The sequence below is a fragment of the Gordionus sp. m RMFG-2023 genome, chromosome 4 (genome assembly GCF_954871325.1).
Source record: "Gordionus sp. m RMFG-2023 chromosome 4, tfGorSpeb1-WG-v2, whole genome shotgun sequence".
NCBI lineage: Eukaryota > Metazoa > Nematomorpha > Gordioida > Chordodea > Parachordodidae > Gordionus > Gordionus sp. m RMFG-2023.
Genome location: NC_088778.1, coordinates 20,660,033 through 20,685,818, shown reverse-complemented (window position 1 = coordinate 20,685,818; position 25,786 = coordinate 20,660,033). Strand labels below are relative to the sequence as shown.

The 25,786-nt window shown below is 26.7% G+C and overlaps 1 protein-coding gene across 1 annotated transcript in view; it reads right to left on the bottom strand.

Moving 5' to 3' along the window:
• Window positions 1–19,036, bottom strand: part of LOC135927911 (integrin alpha-PS1-like) — a 55,073-nt gene extending 36,037 nt beyond the window's left edge. The window contains exons 1-5 of the mRNA XM_065464170.1: window positions 18,684–19,036; window positions 9,257–9,387; window positions 7,370–7,446; window positions 6,941–7,169; window positions 4,069–4,179 (exon numbers count right to left, since the gene is read on the bottom strand). Coding sequence (XP_065320242.1) covers window positions 4,069–4,179; window positions 6,941–7,169; window positions 7,370–7,446; window positions 9,257–9,387; window positions 18,684–18,904 — 769 coding nt within the window. The 5' untranslated portion in view covers window positions 18,905–19,036. The remainder of the gene's footprint in view (window positions 1–4,068; window positions 4,180–6,940; window positions 7,170–7,369; window positions 7,447–9,256; window positions 9,388–18,683) is intronic.
• Between the last annotated feature and the right edge of the window lie 6,750 nt (window positions 19,037–25,786).

The window sequence follows — 25,786 nt, the reverse complement described above, 5'->3', positions numbered from 1 at the left end:
TATTGAATGAAGAGAATGAATGGGACAATGATGTGAAATGTGCAAAGGTAGAGGGGCCCAGCTGTAGATTTGAAAAGATGAAATAAGAAAAGCTTTAAAGTGTATAAAGAAACAACGCGGCGGTCCGAGTAGTGACTAAAATGTTTCAGACATTTAAATGTGAATCGAGTGGTTTATGTGCAACTGATTGTTCTTGAATAGGCTACTCCAGACATCTGGGGGAATCTCGATATACAAAGGGAAGGGTAATCCTCTGATTGTGGATCATACAGAGCAATTAATTTGGAACATACAATAAAGGTTTTCGAGAGTGTTAGAAGGAGATTTAACAGAAAATATAAAAAAAAGTTTTAACAAAATAAGGAAATTTCCATAATTGGCATCAAAAATCAAGATAAAACGAAAAATATAGAAGCAATGAGTTTTAAAAAAACACTGTCGGATTAATCCTAGTCTCTCTACCTAGTCGATTCCACGATTAATGTTTCAAAAATAATTCCTGCTTTACTCATGATATAAAATTATATTTTAAACGTTCATAACCTAATTCTTAAAGCGATAGTTGTTTTTCGTTATACATATGGTTTTGATAATCTACATTATTAGTGAAATTGTATTGCAAAATAATTATCATGAATTATATTCCTAAATAAGGGTAAATAAAATGTAAAGAATCAGGAATTTCGCCTATCGCAATATTAAATGTGCAGAACAAATCTTTCTAAATTATATATAAACTCCCATTCAGTGTGCCTGCTATATTTAGCAAAGAAATGTTATTGTAAACTATTTGTTAATAATAGGGAAATGTGCCATAAATGACCATGTTGAAGACTGGCCACCACCCTTACTTTTTATCTATTGGACCGATTTCTCCCAAAATTGGTCAAAATATGTATATTTATGATATGTACCTTACCTAAGTTCATTTATTGAATAGAGCAATCCAATAAAAAAAATTTTTAAATAAGCTGTTTTTAGTACCTTTTTCTGGAAGAATCACGTTACACATTTTTTTGTTTGGTGAAAAAATTACTAATTTAGATTACTTATATTTTATATAAATATTATCCTTAGGCATTTAGCATTATTCACACAAAAAATTAGACTTTAAAAGTTTTATTTAATAGACATATAAAGGATTTAATAATAATAGACAGGTGAGTATTGTCTGGCCATGCATTGACTGGCCAAAATTCATACATTCATATTGAAATGAAAAGTTCACGCAAAACAATATTTGGTGCAAAATCAAATGATGAACAAATTAAACTGGCAATTGATGATATAATCATTAATAAAAGATCAACATTATCAATAGCTACGAAATTTAATATTCCTATAACAACTTTAAGATGAGCAATAAATAAATACAAAGAGACTTTGCAATATCATCATATGGGATGGAGTTCAAATAGGTTAATATTCACCAAATCTCAGGAGGACATTAAAAGATTATATAATTCAAGCTAGCAAATCACTCATGGATTTTGGCATAAAACAGGTTAAATTGTAAACAAATCATTTACCATATATGACATACCATCAATTATTAAAATTGAGCTTCCTAAAACTACAACCCCTAAAAATTTCAGAATGGATTTTTAGCCTGTGTGATATATCCCTACAACCCTGATACATTCTCTGAAGATAGTTATTAATATCTAATGATGATAATATGTCATAATTATTTATTATTACTCTGGCAATGGGCAAATTAGCTTATTGTGATCTTGAAAATGATTCAATAAATTCCGCTCCTAGCCATACATTTTTTTTCTCCAATAATAATGGGAAAAAGATGTTTTTGGAGATAATTTAGACCTATATTGATTTACATATTTGGTCGATTACATAGTAAATATATTTTAAAAAAAAATAATTTAGAAATATATTTGAAAAAGAAATTAAATAAAATAAACAGAGGTATTATCTATGGTAAACCCAATTATTTTACCACTTTTAATAATGAGTTATATAACTTAACATCATGTAACCAGTCCAATAATAATCTTAAACAATCTATTCTACCACATCATTATCAAAATAGGAAACAGGAAAAATAAATCAGAAATTTTGACCTCATTAACATGTAAAAAAACATAAATTAACAAATAATAAAAAAGTAAAAAGTAAAATAAAAAAATCTAAAGAAAACGAATGATGAGTGGCTTTGCATATACAAGAAGGCATATTCAAAGAGCAAGAAAGTTAAATGCCGCAATGTGAAAAATGGTCTCATGCTCAATGTACGAATAACAATGATTTATTTGTTAGTTATGCATGTAAATAAAGATACTATAATTGTTTCATTTATAAATTAATAAAATGGCTATCATAATTGTTGTGTATTTGTCTAATTAAGTTTATTAAACATCATGAATGATTAAATTATTGAAAAAACATTTTAACATGTAGATAATTAAAATTTATAAAATCATTAAATAGATAGTGATTAATTTTATATTGAAATAAGAATGTTTAACAAAAAGATAATTAAGATATTAATTTATAAAATATTATCATTAAATAGATGATGATAAATTTAGATATACTACTTAAATTGGTGTTTAGTTAAATTTTTATTACCTAAAAATGAAGAGATATTAACATTCATATTTATAATAAAATTCTTAAATAATATATTGTCTAATTAAGTTTATTAAAAATTTATAAATTGATGAATGATTAAATTATAAAATAATCATTTTTACATGTAGATAATTAAGATAATAATTTATAAAATCATTAAATAGATAGTGGTTAATTTTATATTGAAATAAGAATGTTTAACAAAAAGATAATTAAGATATTAATATTAAATAAATTAGATAATTAAATTTTTATATAGCTATATAAGATAGGTCTTTTGCAAGTATTTCATATTGCAGTTTTCATATTTAAAATAAAATTCTTAAATAATATATTATGGTCAGTTAACACATAGTATGAAAAACAACTTTCAAATAACCTCATCTAGTTCATAAACTATTATAGATAGTGATTCAAATTTTATTTTAATGATTAATTTTGGCTACACATTGATATAAAATTTGTTTGATTAGACCAAAATCTTTTTTTCAAAAAAACAAAACCCTACTATTTTTCGTTCAAAATTCAATAAAAAAATCATTTTATAAAATATTTATTATGAAACTTGTTTTAAATTATGTCATATTAAACATTATATATAATTTACATTTTAGGTTTATATTATAGGAATAATTGAAATTTATTAATAAATTATTTTGTAACACGTTTAATTTAAGTTATCGAGACTCAGTCAGATAAGAAAAAAATATTTTTGGAGAAATAAAAAATTTTTAAATTTATGCTGAAGAATGGAGGGAGGGGGGGGGCTAAAAAACTGAATCCAAAATGCCTTCTCTCTACTTACGAGTTACGTTACGACATTGAAAGAGAGGGGGAATACATTGCTAAGTTATTTATTTCATCATGGAAGATAGGTCACACTTTAGCCACCAGCTTATGCTTACTTAATGGACGATAAGTAACAAAATAATTTTAAAACATTTAGGCTGTATCCTGGTTCAACTTATTTTGATGACTTTGTAATTTTTCGTATTTTTTCCACCGTTTTTGTTGTTTTTTTCCCTATACTTTAGACTGTTTAGTCGAATAAAGCCAGCTATTTAGTAATAAGTCGAACTAGGACACACCCTTAGGGCTTATGATTTAAGAACTTATGTTGGTAAATTATTAATGACCATGTTGTTTTTCTTTCAATATAAGCATTCGCAGTATATTCATTGTTTAGCGGCAATGTTCTCACGATAATGAGTTAATGCAAATACACCAGCTAGAAAGTTCCGCTAATATGGTATTCGCTCTAAAGTGTTCACGGTTCAGGTTTCGCGAAAATAAATTTGTGATAATGGGTTCGCGATATTGTTTTCGATGTAAATGTTTTGCGGAAAAGATTTCTCGATATTACCTTTGCTCTAAAATTCCTTCGCGATGAACTACATGCATTCGCCAAAAAAGTTTGGTTAAAAAGTGTTTGGCGATTATGGTAAGTTGTAATATATTATTAATTAAAAATGTTACCTAAAAAACTATAATGAGGTACTGGCACTAAATCGGGAGCTTCCAATGGAGTAAAAAACCATCTCTTGTCAGCGAATATACCCGATGCAATGTTATTTTTGAAGAGAGCACCTATAAATAATAATTTGTCGGATCATTTTAACATTATATTTAGATTTAGGATACGTCTAAACTCAAAATATTTTTAAAAAGAAAATTGATTTAGGATACGTCTAAATTCAAAATATTTTTAAAAAGAAAATTCACTATTTCCTATAGGATTATTCGCTAGAAATTTTGAAAAATATCCTTTTAAACTCTCATGGTATCTAACCCAAGTTTAAAATTTAAAAATCTTTTTCATAAAGTAAAATTAAATTGATAGGGCATATAATGTTAATTTCTTACTTTCTTACTTAAGATCCGGTTTCTGGGCCTGAATTCGAGTTCAGAAATTTAAAATTGTTTGGTCAGGCATTTTGAGACAACACCAAACAGAGATCAATTCATGGACAACCCATCAAAGGGGTAATATGAACCAGGGACTGCGGACCTCTTTTAGAAAACCAGTTTTTAATTAATTATTAAAATTTCCTCTAAATAGAATTTAAAATTCCTGAACCCGAATTCAGGTCCAGAACCCTGTTTAAAATTAATAAGATTAATGACGATTTTATGAAAATGGGCGTTGCTAATAATTTTCTTTATTGTTATCTTTTTCCATATGAAAATTTAGTTTTCAAAAACATTATGAAAAAATCAAACTTATGCTGACCGTTAAGAGCATAAACAATTTATTGATTAATAAAATTATTAATAATTTCTAAAATTGTTAGAGCAAAAATTATTGATAATTTTCTCATGGTTTTCTGAAGATTAACAAAACATAAGAATACACTCTTCACTAATTTAATAAAATATAATAATATATATTAATAAAAGATAAAATGACTTGAATAAGAGTAAAGTAACAATAAGAAAAGTTATATTATTACTACTCAGATTTTTGGTAGCGATATGCCCAATTATTTTTTAAATACTAAATATATAAAATGCAACGATATTATTGTGCGAGCCCTTAAACCGGCAGAAATCCTTTACACTTAAATCAACTGGCATCTTTAGGACCGATAGGATAAGTCCTGGCAGAATGTCTACAACTCCATAGTCATGGGGCCAGCTTCTGGTTTGAGATTTCATTTGTAATGATCTAAATGCCCCATCCAACCAAAACGCCAATGTCCTCGAACATGCTGAATTTCGGAAAATAACTAAATACAGTTCCATCGATCATTTTTATACATTAATACACATTGCCTGCTCTTGCCTCTTTCGGTAGAAAAGTTTGAAGTTGTTTTAGAGGATTAGGGAGATGGATCCGCGAAAAGACAGATCAACCACAAGAATCTCTCTTCTTACGGCAAAGGCTTTCATTCTTTTCCATCGAGTAATCTTCCATACTTTTTCCAACATAATCTTCTTCTCTTTCATAAAATCTTTTATAACTTCTCTATATCTTCTTAAACTTCTTATATTCCATTATTTTACTCATAATAGTTTTACATATGACGTCTCTATTAATTTTGTATTTTAAAAAAATGTATATATGCTTCCTTTATTATACTATAACATATTAGATATATCTAGTTAAATAAAGAAAGAATTACACAGTTTATTAAACCATTTTTTTAAAGAGTTTAGACAGATATGATATGGGGTAGGGTAAAAATATTTTTAAAAAATGATTTTATAAACAAGTTGGTATCTTTAAAATAAAATCTGACTTATCGCTAACGAAAAATTGTGCAGCAATATAGTAATTATTCTAATAAGGGTTAGAATAATTAAATCAAATTGGTTTAAGTCACAATTTTACGATTAAAATCTGATTTTTTAAAATAAAGATTATTATATAAAATAATATTTTATCTTGTTATATTTTAAACAATTCGATTACTAGTCTTTCTTCTTAAATTAAAACATTTTAAGATACGCATTTTACTATAGTTTGCCTTTAAGTTGTAAATATTTGCTAAATTTAATTATTAACGATGATTTTACATACTGTTGATTCTGAAATTAATTTTCTGTAATAATATCTTATAAAAAATTATAATATTGATATTGTTTAAATTTAAGGAGATATAAATTATATCAATTTGTTCTTATTTAAATAAATATAATACAATATTTTGATACTAATAAGAAGGTTAATTCCTGTAACTTGCATAAAAAATTTAATTTAGGGATTAGTTAAATTAAATAATAAAAATTGCTTATATTAAAAATATTTATTATTATATATGAAGTCGATTCGATATTTAATTATTCACAGAAAATATACGTTAAATGTAATAAAATAAATATATTTATAATTAATAACTTCGCCATATATTTAAAAATAAATTTTTATTTAAAAATTTATTTTTTGTAATCCTATGGTAATAAGTAAGAATCCTCTCGCAGAAAATGAATTATCAAAAAAATATAAATAATTAAGCTAGAAAATCAAATGAATGGATATCAATATCAGTAATATATATGAATTAACCAGATTTTCAAACTTATAAGTCAAAGAAGGCATAAATCTAAAAATTTGCTTTGAAATAATTAGTTTTAATTTCAAATTATTCAGAGATTCATGATTATTGCCATAATGAAAAATTTATAAATATTCTTTTTTTTAAATTTAAATTTTAAATGCCCTTTATTGGCTAATTTTATTATTTATATTTTTTTAACGCCATATTAAGCACAATTTTTTATTATTATAACGCTATAATTTTCTTATATATTTGAAATAAATATATTTTAATTGTAAAAAAAATAATAAGGATAACATAATCTATGGACTTTTATATTCTATTATAAAAAAAATAAAAAGCAAATAAACCTGTCCAAGTGTAAGACCCTGGGGCACCTATGATTAAATCGTCATTGGTTGAAATAAAAACTGATGTTCCAGCTTGACAATATCCAAATTGCTGATGGGCTTTAAAAACAGGTCTACCAACACATGGTGAATACACTTCTTCGTATTCAAGAGATGAAGATAGTGAATAACATATGCCAAAGCCCCAATGGTAATCAGAGCCACTTCTTGAATATCTGTGTCCACATGTCTTTAATTTCATATAAAATAAGCAATTTTTTGAATTTATAGAAATAAATGGTCCCAAATATTTAATAGAACCCCCCCCCCCCCACCCACACAATGGTATTTGCAAAAAAATCAATAATCCAATTATGCACGATAAGAATTAAATAATATATTCCATAAATAATGGTCAAATGTTTTATAGTATAGTTTTATTTATTTTACCACAACAGATTCTCCATTCTTATGGCTTTTGATCGTAACACCAAGCCATTGATTATTCCTATTTTCATCTTTATCAGCTATTTAAAAGATTTAATAAAAGGGGTAAATAAAAATAAAATATAAGATTTAAAAAGCTATCGCAATTTAATTTTTTTTTATAATACTCATTATTTAATTAAAGGCATTAAAAATAAATCTTATATAAGGTTCTATTGAGTTAAACATTATCACAATAAAATTTCAATTTTATACCAATCTTAATTAATTTTTATATATATATTATGAATTAAATAATAATACTAATTAGATAGACATGAAAGAAAAAAAATTAGATAGATATAATAATAATGTATATTAAAATGAACCAATAAGTTTGATAAATAATATATTCATAATAAATTAAAATGCATTTAAAATATTTTTCTATAATCATGTAGGAACTTAAAGTAAGATAAGTTAAGAGAGCACAAGTGTGATGACTTAATCTATAAATGTTTTCTCAGTTCTAGATCGGAGAAAGGTTTACGGAAACAAAACAGAGAAAAAAAATACAATTTAACATAATATTTAAATGCTTTAAATCAGGGTATTGCGTCCGGGATACTTTTGAAAAATAAATCATGCATCTTCTTTCTTCATGTAATTCCCGTAAATAAATTTTATATAAATTATATATGTTAAAAAAAATATTTTTGCTAGAAATTCGGGCTGGGTCGGGCCTAATATTTTTTAAGAAAATTCAGAAATTTTTTTTAAATACATCTTAAATTTATCAATTTTATGTTTTTTTATGTAAAATAAAAATATTTTATTTTATTTATAGAAACTAGACCCCATATAAAATATATCGTTTATTTTGAATATTATAAAAGTTAATTTTTATATTTAAATAAATTTGGGCAGGGCCGGTAAATTTTTCAAAAAATATTTAAGGTTCGGGCCGAGCTGGCAAAACTTTTTTAAAAAATTTGGGGTTCGGGTCGGGCTTGAAAAATTAGGCCCGATGCAGATCGCTAATTTTTGCCTAAAATTCTGTATCATAAAATAGAAGATTGTTTTAAAGAAGATCAAAATCATTTTTATAATATTTATTATTTTAATATTAAAAACTTTTCCATAAAAATCAAAAGATTTAAGATAATTTCCGAAAAAAATTGGAATTTTAGGTAAAGTTTGATCCTCAACAATCTAAAATCTTTGAACATCTTTTATTTTGAAAAGCATTTCAAACTGATATTCGTTAATCATATGATTATGCACTAAGAGTAGTGACCACTACCACCCCTGATGAGGACCTTGTACATAGGCCTAGCAGATAGAAGGAACAGATTTAAAAAATAATACAGTAAAACGACATTGAATATGAATAATGACAATAACCCTATTTTTAGCATTAATAACAAACTAAACCATTTTTAGCCCATACCTATTTATATTGAAATTATAGCATTTTAAAAAAAATTGAGTAAATTACAAATGATATTATCCTCCTCCATTCAACCCTCCTACCAAAAAATTAGCAAAAAACAGGAAATTAAAATTAGCAAAACAAAGAAATACAAATCAAAACTATCGCCTAACATTATTAGCATCTTCATAACTCCTTATCCTTTTCTATCCCCTCGATTTCAATGACCATCTTGCGTCACCACTACTTTTAATCAAGATGGGAATGAATGGAAATATTTAATTTAGTTTCATTAAATTAAAATAATACATAAAGTTATGGACAAAAATAGAGATGATAAATGTAATATCTTAACTATATAGATTATGATTATGAGTAATATTCTTTTCAAATGATCCAATTTAAGAAACATACATTTAGATAAAATGACTTATAATTTATAATGATAAAGCAAATGATCAATAAACAAATTTTTATACGAGGTAGGTTGTCATCAACTTTAACCCGCAAGCAATCATCCATTCTAGGAGTCAGTGGGCATTTGTAAATAGCTCCAGGATTTTCTACAACTTTTCCTATATAATTCGATAGCGGAGCCCCGACCAGCATCCTATTATTTTCCAAAATTTTGTAAAATTAAAAATATGCTTTTCAAGTGTTAGCTTAATTGGTCAAAATATTTATAAATTAACGTGTTCATTAAACTTTGAGGGACAAAGATATAATATTTAAATTTATTTCAGATATCCTTCAAAGTTCTTATGTTAAGGTATGGCCTATATTTAATTTTTTTCTTTATTTTCAAGCTGGGATCGGATTTTTAAATTGGAATATATAATATGTTATTAATAAATTCTAAAAATATTTATAGCTTATTCAGATTTTTTAGAAATAATAGGCCGATAAGGTTTTCTGCAAGTTAGACTTCAGAAATGCCTTCAACACCATCCATAGGAGGGCATTCTTACCATCTTTTTTACACCATTTCCCAAAATATGGGAATTTCCTTAATTCCTGTTATGGATTCCCTTCGTTACTCAAATTCGGGGAATTTTCCATATCCTCCGAAGAGGGGATACAGCAAGGTGATCCTCTAGGCCCTCTGCTCTTTACTATAGGGATTCATGATTTGATCAAAAATTTAAAGACTAATTTCCAATTAGACCTTAATTTATGGTATCTCGACGATGGCTCTTTTGGCGGTTCTTTATCCAATGTTATGTCGGCCATAGAGTACGTTGAAATGGAAGCTTCGAAAATTGGTCTTTCCCTAAATAGGAAAAAGTGTGAAATTTCCTCCCTCAACAATAAGGATTTTATTCCTCCCTTAGATTTTACAATCATTCCGCACGAGGAACTCTGTCTTTTGGGTTCCCCTATTGGTTTTTCAACCTCCTTTTGTCAAAAAACTTTTGACGATTTGATCCATTCCCTTTCCAATTCACTCAAGAATCTTCCTCATCTCCCCAAGCATCAGTTCTTCTTTCTCACCAAAAAATGTCTTTTTCTACCTAAATTCTTACATTTATTTAAATCTTCCCCCGTTTTCCAGTACAATACTCTCCTTAAGGTCTTCGAATTAAAATTTAAACATTTTATCGAATCCCTTTTAGGCTTAAATTTTTCCGATTTCAATTGGTCCCTCGCCTCTATGCCCGCTTACCAGGGTGGACTGGGATTGTTACCCCCCTTCCTTATGGCAATTGCGTGTTTTCTTTCATCTCGAATATCCTTCGCCGATTCCATTTCCTCGCTTATCGAGTTGGACGATCCCCTTCTATCTTCAGCTAAACAAGAGTGGCTTACTCTTATCACCCAAGGCTCCGAGCAGCCAATTTCCTGCCATCTAAAGAGCTTCCTGGTCCCTATGCTCCAATGCTCGTTTGAAAAACTTTGTATGTATCCTGAGCTAACTAACCTTCAACTGCTCAGAAACGCAAAAAAAAACTCTAACGGCCATGAATGGCTAGACGCGATTCCGAGTGGTAAAAAGGAAACGTTACTCACAGACGATGAGTTTCAAACTGCCATTGGCCATAGGCTTGGTTGCCTTATCCCTTCTGTGGACACCTGTGCCGCCTGTCACAAACAGGTTGATCCTTTCTCTAGACATTGTTTCTCGTGCCTCAAAGTCAGTGGCCGTTTCCTGAGGCACGACAACCTTAATAGGTTAATCGGCAAAGCCTTGATTTCGGCCGGTTTCCCCAATAGCTTGGAGCCATTGGGTCTCCTAAATGCTGACGGTAAGCGCCCTGACGGCATGTCTTTAACGTCTTGGCACGGCGGCAAAAGACTTGTCTGGGACGTCTCTTGTGTTACCTCCTTTCCGGCTAACGGAAATACCGACTCCTTGGAACTACAAGAAACCAATAAGTTTAATAAATATAGATTCCTCCCTAACTCTTTGATATATTCGTTATTATAAAAAAAATTTCTAAAAAATATTCTCGTTCAGACGCTTCAATCCTTTCCCCGTCAACCCAACTGAAAAGTAGAGCGGGATATTGGATCATATCAAACTACCAATACTTTTAATTTTCTTTTACCGATAGTAAGTCGATACCAAATTATAATTAATAAATTTTTCAGAAACTTACTTTCTCTTATATCATTAAGAACTCTGCAAGTTGACTCGAGTAAAAAAAATTAAAATAGAAAAGAATAAGAACATTGATAGTTGACGCAAAATATCTCCTGACAATTTTGAAATATTAATTACTTTAAATATTTATCAAGAAAAAAAATATATCAGTGCAATGTAAAAGAATTCGAATTTATGAATGTGATAAAAATCACATTTCTAAGATATCTATTAGAGGTGGGCGAGAGATATGATAATTCGCACGATCCAATGGGTCAAGTTATTGGGTGTGGCAGGCTTTTACAAAAAATTGCCAGAGATGATTTGGTGTGAAAATAAATTTTGCAGGAATCATGGAATATTAACTTTTGAAAATTGTTTTTTAAAGAATATATTTTAAATTTAATTTAATAATAAAAAAATAAAATTTTTTAAAATAATATTTTAGAAAAAGTAATATTTTTGAAAACTAAACTTACACATTTTATAAACAAAAAGATTTTTTTTCCTGGAAAATCTATAGGATATGTCCGAAACTTGATTTTTTTTAAATTTAAGAACTTAAGCAAATTTAATAAAAAAATTAGATAAACTATTATTAATGGTTTTATTTAGAAAAGGTTAATTTTTTCATTTTCAAAAAGTTTTCAAATTTTGTTAAAGATAAGCATATTCATCATTTTTAAATAAAAATTTTGATTTATAAATAAATGCAGCGTGGAGACTTGAATTAGAGTTGTGTAAATGGATCTTTTAGGCCCGACCCAGTTGAAACTTAATTTTTGCCTGGTCCTGTCAAATTTCCAATTTTTTTACTAAGGTTGCCCGGCCCGGACGTTTTTTTTTAATACAAGGCCTAACCCCATATATATATGTAGTTGAACACCAAACTGAACAACTATTTATAAATGGTCAAATTAAAACACTATACTTTATAAATTATTTTCTATCAAATATAAGAATTCATAAATAATTTTTTGCCTGGCACGGGTATACCTCTAACTTGAATGTAAGACAATTTTATTGTGTTTGTTATTTGTGTAAGAAGAATTATGGAAATAAAAAAAAGCAGAATTATAATACTTGATGAATAAAAACTAAAAGGTAAAATAAAATAAATTCAAAAAAGTGAAAAATAATGATCATGCTTTAAAAAGTTTTAGTTTCTTAAAAATAGTTCTGGGTATGACGGTGGTGATCAAAATCTAGTTTTTCAAGAGTGGTGGGTCAGCTAAAAAAATTAAGCAGGGAGTAAATGGGCATTATTTTGTGTCAGCGTGAGTGGACAGCCCGTGATTGTGAATAAAAAAATTAGACCCGAACCAATTTGATATAATAATAACAAATTTATCTGACTATAATAAACAAGACAAATAAATTAGACTATGATAAACCAAGGGCCGTAACAGCAGCAGATATTTTAATGTTGAGAGCCACGTATAATAATTATGAGGACCTGCAAAGGTATTCTTTTACAGGTTCGGCACGGGTTAAAAAACCGATTTTTCAGCCCAGCTTGATTTTTTTTAAATCATATTTAATTCCGTTAGATTCCATGGTTCCTTTTTAAAATTTGGTCATTCTAACCAATTTTGACGGTTGCAAAATGAAATCAAAAATATGGGTATGAAGAGATGATTATTAATACCCGGGCGGGACTTTAAAAAAAATTTTTTTTATAAATCTGGCGAGCCCGGAAATGGTACGTACCTCTGTAGGTCTCTAAATATTTATGAAGATTATTTTTAAAGCAACTTCCAATGTAACCAGTTGCTTTTGAAACAATGTAACTAATAACTTTTAACAAAATTATTATTATATAAAAAAAATAATTTACATTTAATATTTCCAATTTTCCTATTTAGATTCAATTGCTTATCAATTGAACCCAAATATGAAAAAATTATGCGAATAAAACACATATGTTAAGAATTTAACTTCTTCCACCATCAATATTTTAATAATTTGATTTTGATAAAAATGTTAGCAAAAAAATAGAGAAATGATAAATCATTTTCCTAAATGCAATATTTAAAAATTACCTCAGACGCGGATACAGGATTATTTATTTATTTTTAGTGCAAATGATAATACATTATAATTATATTTATTTATTTGTATTATAAGAAAAAAATAGATTGTTTAAAGATTCGAATCGAGTTTTGTAAAGATTTTTTTTAAATTGTCCAATTAAGTATTATAATACTTTTGATATTATTAAAATTAACTTTAATGAGTTTAGAACTCAAACTGGAACTAGTTAGGAATTGAAATTAGAACCGCTCTCATGAAATTTATAAAAGTCCAATTTTATATGATCAAAATGTTGTGTGACTCATTTTAGAGGGATTGGCCTTTTTTTTTATTGGTTATTAATAATTTATAAGTGAAAACCTCGGAATTGGATCAAATCGAAACCGTTTTTAGTCCAGGATTTAAACTCTCTGTTATATAATAAATAGAGAGATGCGGAAATCAGAATTTATTCCAAACCAAATTTTAAAAAAATATCATTTTCCGCCTTTTTAAGCCTGACCCAGATTTCTTAAACTTTGATTATTTTACGGTCTTATCAATATTTTTAAAATTTCGTTTTAAATAATTTAGGACGAATTTTGTAAATTGTTTGAAATAATATTAAATATCCATTATATAATTTTCCATGATTTTCTGATTTATTGATAAAATTTTAATTTATTTTTTAAAAATCGTGTCCCGAGTTTGGAAAAAAAATCATCTTACAACCCGTTTCGAGGGTTCCGGACCGAGCATGCAGGTCTTTAATAATAAATAAAAGCAAAAGGAATAAATTATAATGTCCTTTCAAAATAAAAAGGAAGCATAACATCATAATCCAATCCGTATAATGCTTTTAAAACATTAGTCATCTATCTATTGTTAATTCTTAATTTGTTAAATAATGACTTATGAACTTATACACCCCCCCCCCTTAAGATCTATAACCCTACCCCATCTAAAGATAAAAGGAAATCCAAACAAACTACCCCTCCCCCAAACTTTATTCAAATGACGATCCTGCGTCATACACCATGGAATAGAAGTTTGTAAGGAGTTAATTATGAAATTGGTCTGTTAAAAATGTATATTATTAACCATAATAGCATAAAAAACTTAATTACATAATATAAAGAAAGGGATAAATAGGCGAATTAAAAAAATATATATAGTTTATTATTTTTCAAATTTTTTTAAATTTAGGAGATAGTTTGTGATTGAACTTGAACATAATAAATCCAACCTCCAGGTACAATAAATATTTGCTTTAAAATTATTTTATTCTCTAATCAATACAGTCCTATCGAGGTGGAGAGGATATTGGAAGCTCAAATTTACTTAATTCTTTGAAAATATTAATTATCATTTAACTGTTTTAATTATATTAATGGCCCCCCTTTCCCTATCTCTTATAATTTTAAGTGCATCTCCTCCACAGAAATAAGACCAAGCACAAGCAAAAAATCTATGATAGAAACACCTCCGGTAAATATTATTTGCGAAAGAAGAAATAATTAATTTGAATTCTTCTAAATTTAAAAAATAAATTAAGGAATTCCGGGCTGCTCAGTTACTTATTGCTCTCATTCCAGAAAGGGAAGACAAGATGCTTTTAAAACATTCGGCCTATAAAACACGGGGAAAAAAATTTTGCACACAGGGCAATTCGTACATCAAAAATGGACTTGTGTCGGCAATTTATAAGTAAAAAATTAATCAGGGCCTCGCAAATCTCTGATATTCGTAAATTAATTTGCCAGCCCGGGTATTAAAATTTTGATATTTTTTCTTGAATTTTCAGCTAATATTGTGATTTATACTATTTGTTGAAAATAAATTACAATGTGCTTAACTCTCTGATTTTAAGAGCTATCTATTAAAAATGTTAAATCTATAAATAATAGAAAATTGTTAATTATGAATGATCTAATTACAAACAATATACATATATCAAACACAATGATTTATAAAACGATTGTTGTAGAAATAGATAGCCATAGAGGAGAAATATAAGAGCCTTAAATAACATTTGGGAAAAAAATTAGATATAAATATTGAAAATGTGATGGCCAGGATTCGTATGAAAGAATTACCAGGGCAGACTTTTCTTAAACGCGTCATGCCTGATTTTTTGTAAAATTTTAACGGGTTAAGCAAATGTTTTAAAAATTTATAAACAAGCGAGACCGGAACAAATTAACGGGCTGGGTCTGGCTAGGTAACTTATGCAAAAATTTATAATGGACCGCGTTTTGCAGTTCTCTAATCGTAATATATTATTTACTTACACAGAAAAAATATATAACACAATATAATGATTATTTTTCCGAAATTTGGCATAAAAAATTATATTTGACTTAATAAACCATTTTCAACATTTGTGTCTAAAAGGTGTGCTAGTTTTTTTCTCTTTAAAACATAAGGTTCCCTGATAAAACAAACTTAATACAGAAGTTCTCGATGTAAGTGAGATATTATATAAATGTAAAACAGTAATTTTAAAGTTAGGAAATCATCATATAAAGATAATGAATGAGATATAGATATATATAAATATTTAGAACTTGAAATTTATAATACATTATAAAGCCATTAATTTAATCCTTATATTAAGAATTCTTCAAAAAATATTATTAAAATCTAGCTCGAAACCTTTTTGGCCATTATATTTTTAAATAAACCACCACTATCATCTTAAAATTAAACTAAATTGCAAACGGAAAAAATTCTCAAAAATAAAATATACACTAAGTTTTTATTTCGAATTTATCAAAGAGATGAGGCTATGAATATTTGATAAATTCTCAAAAATACAATATAAATACTATTTCGTTATAATAATTTTCTGAGGGGATCAAAAACGCTACCAGTGTTGTTAAACGCTACTTTTAAAGGTAGCGCGCTATCGCTACGTTATTTTATAAAAAATAGCTCGCTATTGCTACCGCTATCGTTTTCAAATGAGTAGCGCGCTACTTTTTTTAAAAAGTAGCTATTTTGATTTTTTTTTAAAATATTTTTTATGTAACTTTATTTCCACAAATAAAATATTGGTATAAAAACATGACTATAATTTGTTACATATATATTTATATAATTTATTTATTATTGCATTTTAATAATAACATTTCGTTATCATGAATATTACAAGTATAGTTATTATATTCACCAAATATTTTATATTTATATCATATTATAAAAAAAATTATAATAAATTTAATTTTAAAACCTGAAAGCCTTCCGGAAATTAGACCTATTATTTGTAATCATCTTACAAACCTTATTCTGAATTTTGTGACATATTGATTTCGAAATAATATTTGCTAGAATGTCATAAGTCTGACAGTCATTTATTATTTTTAATGCTACAGATTTTCGTTTTAGATTTTTTGGATCAATCCAGTGGTCACTCCTAAATAATCTCTAAAAATATGAATATCATTTATAAATCTGTGCGTCCAGCAATCACTGTTGTACAGATGTAGGAGACATCTGATAGATTTAATATTAAAGATTCTTTCATTTCTTTAAAGCTATCCAAAATTCTTGCCATCCATGTCTGCTGGCAAAATATCTTGGAACGTGAAGAAAAATGTTTATCATCTTTATAAAAGAACCATTATCCACCAAGGATAATGGTTAAACAGTATCTATAAAGTTCATTATGACTTAGTCAGCCAATTTTTGAGATACACCTGGTGTTGATGAATCCAAATTGCTTAATTTTGTTTGAATTAAATTTGATTTGGAAGTGGATGTATCTTCTTCCATTACCCCAAAACTTTTGAGATATTTTTCAATCTCTTTATAATTTGAGGTGTAAACAGTCTAAAATTATAGCTTAGAATAAAAATCATGTAGGAGATAATTACATAAAAATGTTGAAATAACTATTTTAAAATGTTTTAAATAATTTAGATAAAATTTATGAATATATAAAAAAATGATTGGTCTTTGATTTAAATTTATTTTAAAAATTAAGGATTAGTCTACATATTTATATTAAATTTGTTTAGTATATTACCTTTAAATGTTTTTTCAAATTAAATGTGCTTGTATGATTTGAGGATAAAATTTTGCGACACATCTTGCATCGAAACCGATATCCAGTAGTAATTTTTTCGTCAAGATTAAAGTATTTTTTGAATTTTGGAAAAGATAATTTATATTTTTCTCATTTTCCAAAGAAATTTCGCTATCTTCAACAATCTCACACATTTTTAATAACTAGATTTATAATGTATAATTTTAAATATAAATTTCAATATTAAATTAAATAAAAGGATTATAATTTTAGATTTAATAAAAAATATATTTTAATAATTTTTAGATGTATTTATTATGTAAAATTAAAAGTAGCGAAGTAGCGCTACTTTCTAAATTAGTAGCGAGCTATCGCTATTTTCTAAAAAAAGTAGCGCACTAAAGCTACCGCTACTGAAAAAAGTGCGCTATTTTAACAAGACTGAACGCTACCTATTGCTCCTCTTGCGAACGTCCAATTTATGGCAAAATTAGATTTTTTAAATTTAAAAAAAGACCTAAAATTTTAATAGCATAATAAAGTTGAGTGAGAAAATCATAAATCTTTAAGATATTAATCAGGCACTACACACTTATTGCATTTAAAATTACACAGGAAGGATATTTTTCGGGGATATAACATAAAAACGTATGCTCGTTTAATTTCATTCATCAAAAAGCATGGGATGGGCTTAAAATTGAAAAACAAAGCCAGGCTTTAAATTTTTTTTATTACTATAGGTCTCTGATAAATATTGGTATGAAACCAACAAATTCCACATTTCGTTTTATGTTTGATTCGGCAACTGGCTTTAGTTTCTATTTTTTATTTTGGTTCGTTTTAGTATTTAAAAAAATTATCCAATAAACTCTAGTCTATCGGGAAGATAATATAATTTGCTTTTTCAGAAATTGAATTTTTATTTTGCTGCTAATTTTTTGTTTTTGGATAACCAAAATTTTTTTAGCTAATATTTTACAGCATGGATATTTTATATAGGAAAAATCAATTTGTTAGAAGAATGTTATAGATTTACTAAAATAAGCGGCAAGCTATTTTTGAAAAGGCTAGTACGCCCCTAAAAAAAATTATATTTTTTTATTTTATTAAGTAACTCCAATTAAGTCTAAACACTATTTTAAAATATTTGCATAACTATATTTATATTAATCATTGCATTTGCAGGTGCTAATAATTCAATTTAAGGCCTAAATTAAATTTCAATGTGATTATAAATTATTTTTATATGATTAATTTAATGCATTATTATATAAAAATCACTTACACATTTTCGTATTTATTTGATCTTAAGCGAATCTTGTGTTGCGCTACAGAAAACCCGAAATAACTTTTAGTTAAACCCGTTTTTATAATAGGAATATCGATATCCAAATTAAAGGCTGAAACGGGGGTTAGGTTTATACATAAAATGACTAATAGGATATAGTAAGGAATCAAATAATATATGTTATGGAATGACAAAATGGTAGTGTTGCTCTGAATCATATCATCTTTCAAATAGGTTGAGGTAAAAAATGAACCAACATTAGTTGCAGTTTAGAATTGTAGTTTTAACAATTAAGTTTAATGATTTATATGTCCCGAGGAATTTAACATGAATTTATAAGTATCAAAATTAAGTTATTCCTAAAAATTTATTAAAACGCATAAATTAAATTAATTTTTTAAAAAAATAAATAATCCAAACATTAAATCACATTAGGATTTTTTTTTTATCAATTTTTATAAAAATTTAACTCTTAAAAAATAATAATGCATAAAATATTTATAAAAATATTAATCTTTAAACACAACTCTGATTTGTTTATTATTTATTACATAAATAATATTATTATTCATGTAATAAAATAAAAGAGAAATAAAATTATTTTCTATTATATTATTACAAAGAAAAAATAAGTGTACACAAATAAATTATAACAAAACAATTAATGAAACAAAATAATAAAAAAATAATGATTGATAATTAAAAATAAAATTGATATGTAAATTACGTTTTAAAAATAAAATTTTTAAATATCATAAAATTGAATTCTTTTTATACATTAATACAGTTGAGTCGAAGGGACGGACAAATGCCATTAAAAATTAAATTAATTAAAACGAAAACGAATTGTAGAAAAAAAATTAATAGCGAATTGTAATTTACAATCTTACTATCTACAACAGCACATGTTTATGAATAAATACAGAATATTCAGAGGCAATTAAAAATTGCCCGGAAAATTATTAGCCGGAAAAAAAAATTCCAGGAAAATAATTCACCGAAAAGAATTTCTCCGGACAAAAATTCCCCATTTTTTAGAACCTAAAAAATCTTATTTCTTTATTTTTTAGAAAATTAATAAAATAGAAGAGTAAATTCCCTATAAATATATCCTCGAATAAAATATGAAAATATTTTGAAAAAATCAATAAAATCCTGGAAAATATATTCCTGAAAAAGATTTCCCAAATAAAATTCTTAACCTATATAAACAATAGTTGAGGTTATCCTGGTTCGACTTGTTGCCAGATATCCAACTGGCGTAATTTTCAGATTTTTTTACTATAGTTTAGATTTCTCCCAATTTTTTTCCAGATTTTCCTAAAAAAATTCTCCTTATTTTTTAAAGAAATTTTTCAAAATATAAGATAAATTAAATTAACCAGAAACTTATGCTATCATTTTTTATTCTAATTAGTTTTAAGAGAAAATATTATCCCTATCGGTTTAATATGTCATAGAATTCACAATGCAGGAAGAAAGGAGCATGCTTCATTATCAAATATAGAAATAATTGTTAAATGTTAAGCCGAATTCAGCAGATTCATAAAATGGATATCTGTTAAAAAGTTTATGAATTCTCGCTAACTGAATGGTCCGAACTTGAACAAAATGTTCCAACAAGATGGCCCTCATTGATAAGGGCTCTCGAAAGACTTAATAAAAATTATTTAGCAGTTAAATCTTATTTTTTATCACAAAAAAAATCCCCATTCAATATTAAAATTATTTTATGAATATGTATTGGCCGAGGCTTATTTAGTAGTTATTAATATAGGGACAACAGGTTAAAAAAAATCCTAAAATTCAATTGTTATAGAGATCTTTTCATTAATGAATAAATTAGTTATAACTTTAATGACCCAAGTTATCAATAACTTTAATGGGCTCGGTTGTAAGAAAAAATAAAATATGATGATCATGATAAAATCGCTTCATTACAAAATGAGACTACTAAATTCATTAAAATAATCATTTGTATTTAGAAAGAAAAAAAATTTTTCAAATAACAAATGTAGAAATCTATATGAAGCTGGAATTCAAATTCGAGTAAGTTGAATTAATAATAATCAATTTTAATATTAAAGATATCGAAAAAAGTAGCGGGCTACTTTAATAACTCTGATATTATTTTATGAAACAATAAATAAATAAGTTTTAAAAATTAGGCGACACTACTGTATTATGAAGATTTTCTCAACTGGCTAGGATTTCTTAAATATGTAATTCCAAATGTATAAAAATAATTTCATAAACTTTTCTATAATTTATACATTATATTTTGTAAGAATTATATTGAAAGAACTAAAAATAATGGAAATTCTGTTGACTAAATGTAATATCAAGTTTATTTTATAAATTTTAATGAATTAAAGTCAGGTTGTTAACCTATTTTATCACTTGTGATTATATATAAAAAAAATATAGTTTGAAAACCAAAAAGTAAGATAATATCAATTTTTTGAAATGTTGAGATATAATTCTTTTGATTTATAAGATAAACGAAATTATTGAGTGAATTATATGAGAATACATAATATTTAAGGCCTATACGATCTGCAATATTAAATGCTACATGGAAAAGTCAGATTATTAAAAAATTTCGCACCTAGTTAGTCTTTATTACATAAATATTAACCCAAATAGAAAATTGACAATATTTAAAATATTTGCATGCATATTTATTTAGATTAAACAATTTATTCCTATTTTTTATCGATAATTTCCCAGTTCTCACAAACTCGGTTCCATTTCAATATAGAAGTCGCGAAACACATTTATTGTGAAACTTTTAGCGCCAATGTTTATTACAGCGAATGAATTTTATAGGCAACTCTTTATCGCGAATATTATTTCAGAAAATAATTGCAAATCAAAATAAATGATTGAGTTATTTTTAGAGAGAAACGCAAACTCTTTAAGCGAATACATAACGTAACAGTCAACTTTTTTATTCATTAACATGAATCTTTTATAGCGAAGTCATTATCTCTATAAGATAATAGCCAAAACAATATAGCAAAGGCTATTTCGGTAATAATATATCGTGAAGATATTAATGCAGCAATCTCGCAAGGTAACTGTGATAATTGATTATATACAAAAATTTTATTTAAATATTTCTTATTAAGATTGGATTAAATAAATTCGATTTTGGGGTATAAAATCAAACTTTTAATTTTTTAAACCTAAAACTTTATATTATGATTCCGAGCTTATAATTGATTTAGAAAATATTTTATAGATTCTTTACTCATATTAAAAATGGTAAAGTCAAAAACATTTTAAGAAAATATAGCATGATTAAATAGGGCACATTAATTTAATATAGGTTTTATGGGCGTGATTTTTAGAAAAATGAATTCTGCCGGACATATATTAGCGTCTAATTTCGGGGGTGTGTCGGGGATATAAGTATACTATATATCTATTAGTTTAAGGATAATAGAGCAAAAAATATTTATCACAGACTATTTTTATTAATTATGCGTTAAAGTTTAATTATTAATTTATACCAACTTTTTCAATTCAAGCATAAAAGTTTTGTTACTCTGGAGCACTGGCATATCCAGGTTGCTAAAAGGGGGGGGGGCACTTTCTGAAATTTTTGAATTATAGTGGTGATTTTAAAAATTTATTATTTTACTTATTTTTCTTTCAAATTCTTTCGTATAAAGACACATTGTATACATTTTTCGGGGAGAGGGTGATGGGAAGTATAATGGGTAGAAATTTTTTATTAGCTTAGAATGACATTTTGGAGAACAGGCAAATGAGATGGGGGAATTTCCCCCTCCCCCGCTCTATTGGCTAAACGTCTATTCTGGAGCAATGTTAAGACCAGGTTACTTACTATAAATATTTCAAACCCAAATTTTATAGCCAATGAATAATATTCTTTATGATAGCCAGAATATTTTTTTAGGATATAAATTGTATTTTTGTTTTTTTTTTGTAAAGTTTAATGTCATACTAAATGTTAATATTAATGACAACAGGGCGGTGACCAGCCGGGTCTCCCACGTTGAGACCCCAATTTAAAAGAAAATGTAATATTCACATTGCATTGATCAAACTTTCACAAGATCTATCGCAATTTAAAAATTTCTACAAATCTACCCAAAATTCTGCCACAAAACTTTCCACATTTTTATTCAAAAATGAATGTTTAAAATTGATAAAAAAATATATAAATAAAAATAATTCTGATTTGTGTTGTATTATTTTCCTGTTCAGTTTACAAATAAATTTATCATTATTTTTTAGATCTGTAAGTTCGGATTTATAAAGTTTTAAATCTTATTATGGATTCATCGTTGTCGAATTCGAAAAATCAAATGAATTTAAAAATAAAATCAGCAGGTTTTTATGAAATATTTTCCTTTTTATCAAATACTTAGATATAATAAGTATATTGATAAATAATACTACCGTTTGAATCTGGCTAAAGACAAGGGAAAAGCGCAAGGCCCGAAGAGAGGGAGAGCTATGAGGTGAGGGCTAGGCAAAATATAATAAAATATTTCCCTCATAATTTAAAATTTTTGTCTGGGAAGTTACAAATCGGGTGATAATTATAAATAACTAGTAGATAGCCCGTCAAAAATGACGGAATATGAGAATCTTTTCCTTACTTTTATGATAGTTTTTAGCTGATATTTAAAAATAATTTTATTCTTTATAACCCTCACCCCGCCCCCCCCCCCTTCAGGTCAGGTTCAATCCATTAAAACTAAGTTTAAATACTATGGTTTGATTCAAAATATATTTAAAGTTTTTACTTAATAATATCAATATCATTTGTTAAATTACTGATCACCTATGCCTAATATTTAATATTAAAAAAAATTCCCAAGCAAGGTACGCCATAATAATTTTGCAAAATTTTTCCAAGCCCAATGAAAGATCATAAAATTTTGTTAGTTGAGAACTGAAAAAAAATATTTAAAAAATCATAATGAATTTATAAATACATTCAAAATCAGATTTTCATGGGCCTTGGTTTTTTGATCAGACTGAGCTCAGGCCTGCAAAAAAATTTCCTTTAGGCCACTGTCTGACCCATAGTTAATAATAAAAAAATTCTCAAGCGTCCAAGCTGATAACAATTTTGAATAATTTTTCCGAAGTACAGCCCAAATTAATTTATAAAAATATTTTCCAAGTCCAGCCCAACCCATAGAAATTTTCAAAATTTATTCCCAGCCTGGAGATATGTAAATCTCTTAAAATCATCTCTATTTTTTATTCTTTTTAGCCCCGCTCACCCCTACTTTAAACCAAGGCCAACCCATTAAGACTAAGAGTGAATACTTTTTTTTTGAGTATGAGCCTTGGTTTTTTGATCAGGCCTGGCCATGTCTTCAAAAATAAATTTCAGGCCAATGTCTAACCCATATTTAAATTAAAAAAATTTTAAGCATATGACCATAATAATTTTGAAAATATTTTCTCAAGCCAGGTCCAAGCCCATATTAATTGTGGAAAATATTTCCCAATCCCAGCAAAACCCATAATAATTAATTTTTTCCATGGATCCAGAAAAATAGGTCCAATGTAAGGGGTTTACAAGAATTAAATCCTTCTTATATATACAATTTTTTGCCATTCTATATTATTGAGAAAATTTTCAAAATAATTTATTATCAAATGCAGGTATATCTGATTTACTACCCATCATTCTACTGGTTAACTCCTGGCATTTTTATGGAATTCATGAATACATATTAAAGTACCATGCCTTTTATAAATTAGTGAAAAATGTTCATCCTAATTTAAATTTTAAACAGACAACCACCCCTCCAAATAATTTGTGATTTATTACTTAGGTACATAATATAAAAATTACAATAGAAAAAATAAAAAGATATTCAAAGTTAACAAATAATATGAAGTTAATTCAATCATAGTCAAATTATATATAAGTAAAACAAAAAGGTTATGCATTTAATCAAAAATGTTATAATAAGTTATATGAATAATATACATTCAACAATTATGAAGTGATGAGAAAATATACAAAACTATGGAATGCAGGTAAAAAGGCATCTTGAGAAAAGATAAGAGAGGTATTCAGTTGAAAGTTGCATGAATAACATGGAATAGCCTATACAAATACGAAGCCTATAACGGCAAAAATTTTTTAAAATACAGCTATTCTAATGACAAATGAGTTGTATTAAATAACAAAACCAAAATCTGCTTCCATAATAAAAATTCCATTGATTTACCAAGTTGCAAAATTACAGACCTAAGATATTTCATAAAAGTGATAATTCATAAAGCATTTAATTCATCCATCATCAAATTAAGGAGAAAATTCTATTTTTTTTGTCAAACTTGATGATCTATCAGTTAGTAATCATATAAATGCAAATATTTACTTATGCATATAAATTACCTAATTAAAAGATATATAATTGTATAAAATTCAAATATATCCATTCTTCAATAAAATCTTTATTGTAAGAAATATTTGATAATTTAAACATTGATACTACGAAAATCTAATTATTAACCCTCTGATGAAATGGTTATGCTATATTTTTTGTCTTCTGTGAGGTATCTTGGGGATAATCATCATTAAAAATATCATATATAATCAGATGCCATTATAACCCATTGATTTATCAAATTGCAAAATTACAGACCTATGATTATAGATAGATAGAGGATATTATAATTGAATCACCTGGTCAAGTCCGGCTTCCTATATATCATTTCCCCAAGGATGGAACCACCAAGTTGGATTTAAAAAAATGATCTTTGCTGGGATTCGAACCCAAATCCAACGGATTTGTAAGTGACGCTCTTGCCGATTAGGGCACAGACGCTTTTCAAAAAATAAATTTGTTTAAATGAAAAATAAACAAATTAGAAATTTGATACTAATGATTCTAATATATATGTAATGGTAGCTTAAATAAATGAATGTTTGATATGTGATATTATCATTGGATCGAATAAGCTATGGTTAAAAAGAATAAAATTGGCTATTACTTTGTGACACTGTGACTATATATTATAGATAGATTATAGATATTATCAACTCCCCATGGATTAAACCACAGTTAGATTTAAAATAAAATTCAGATTTGTAA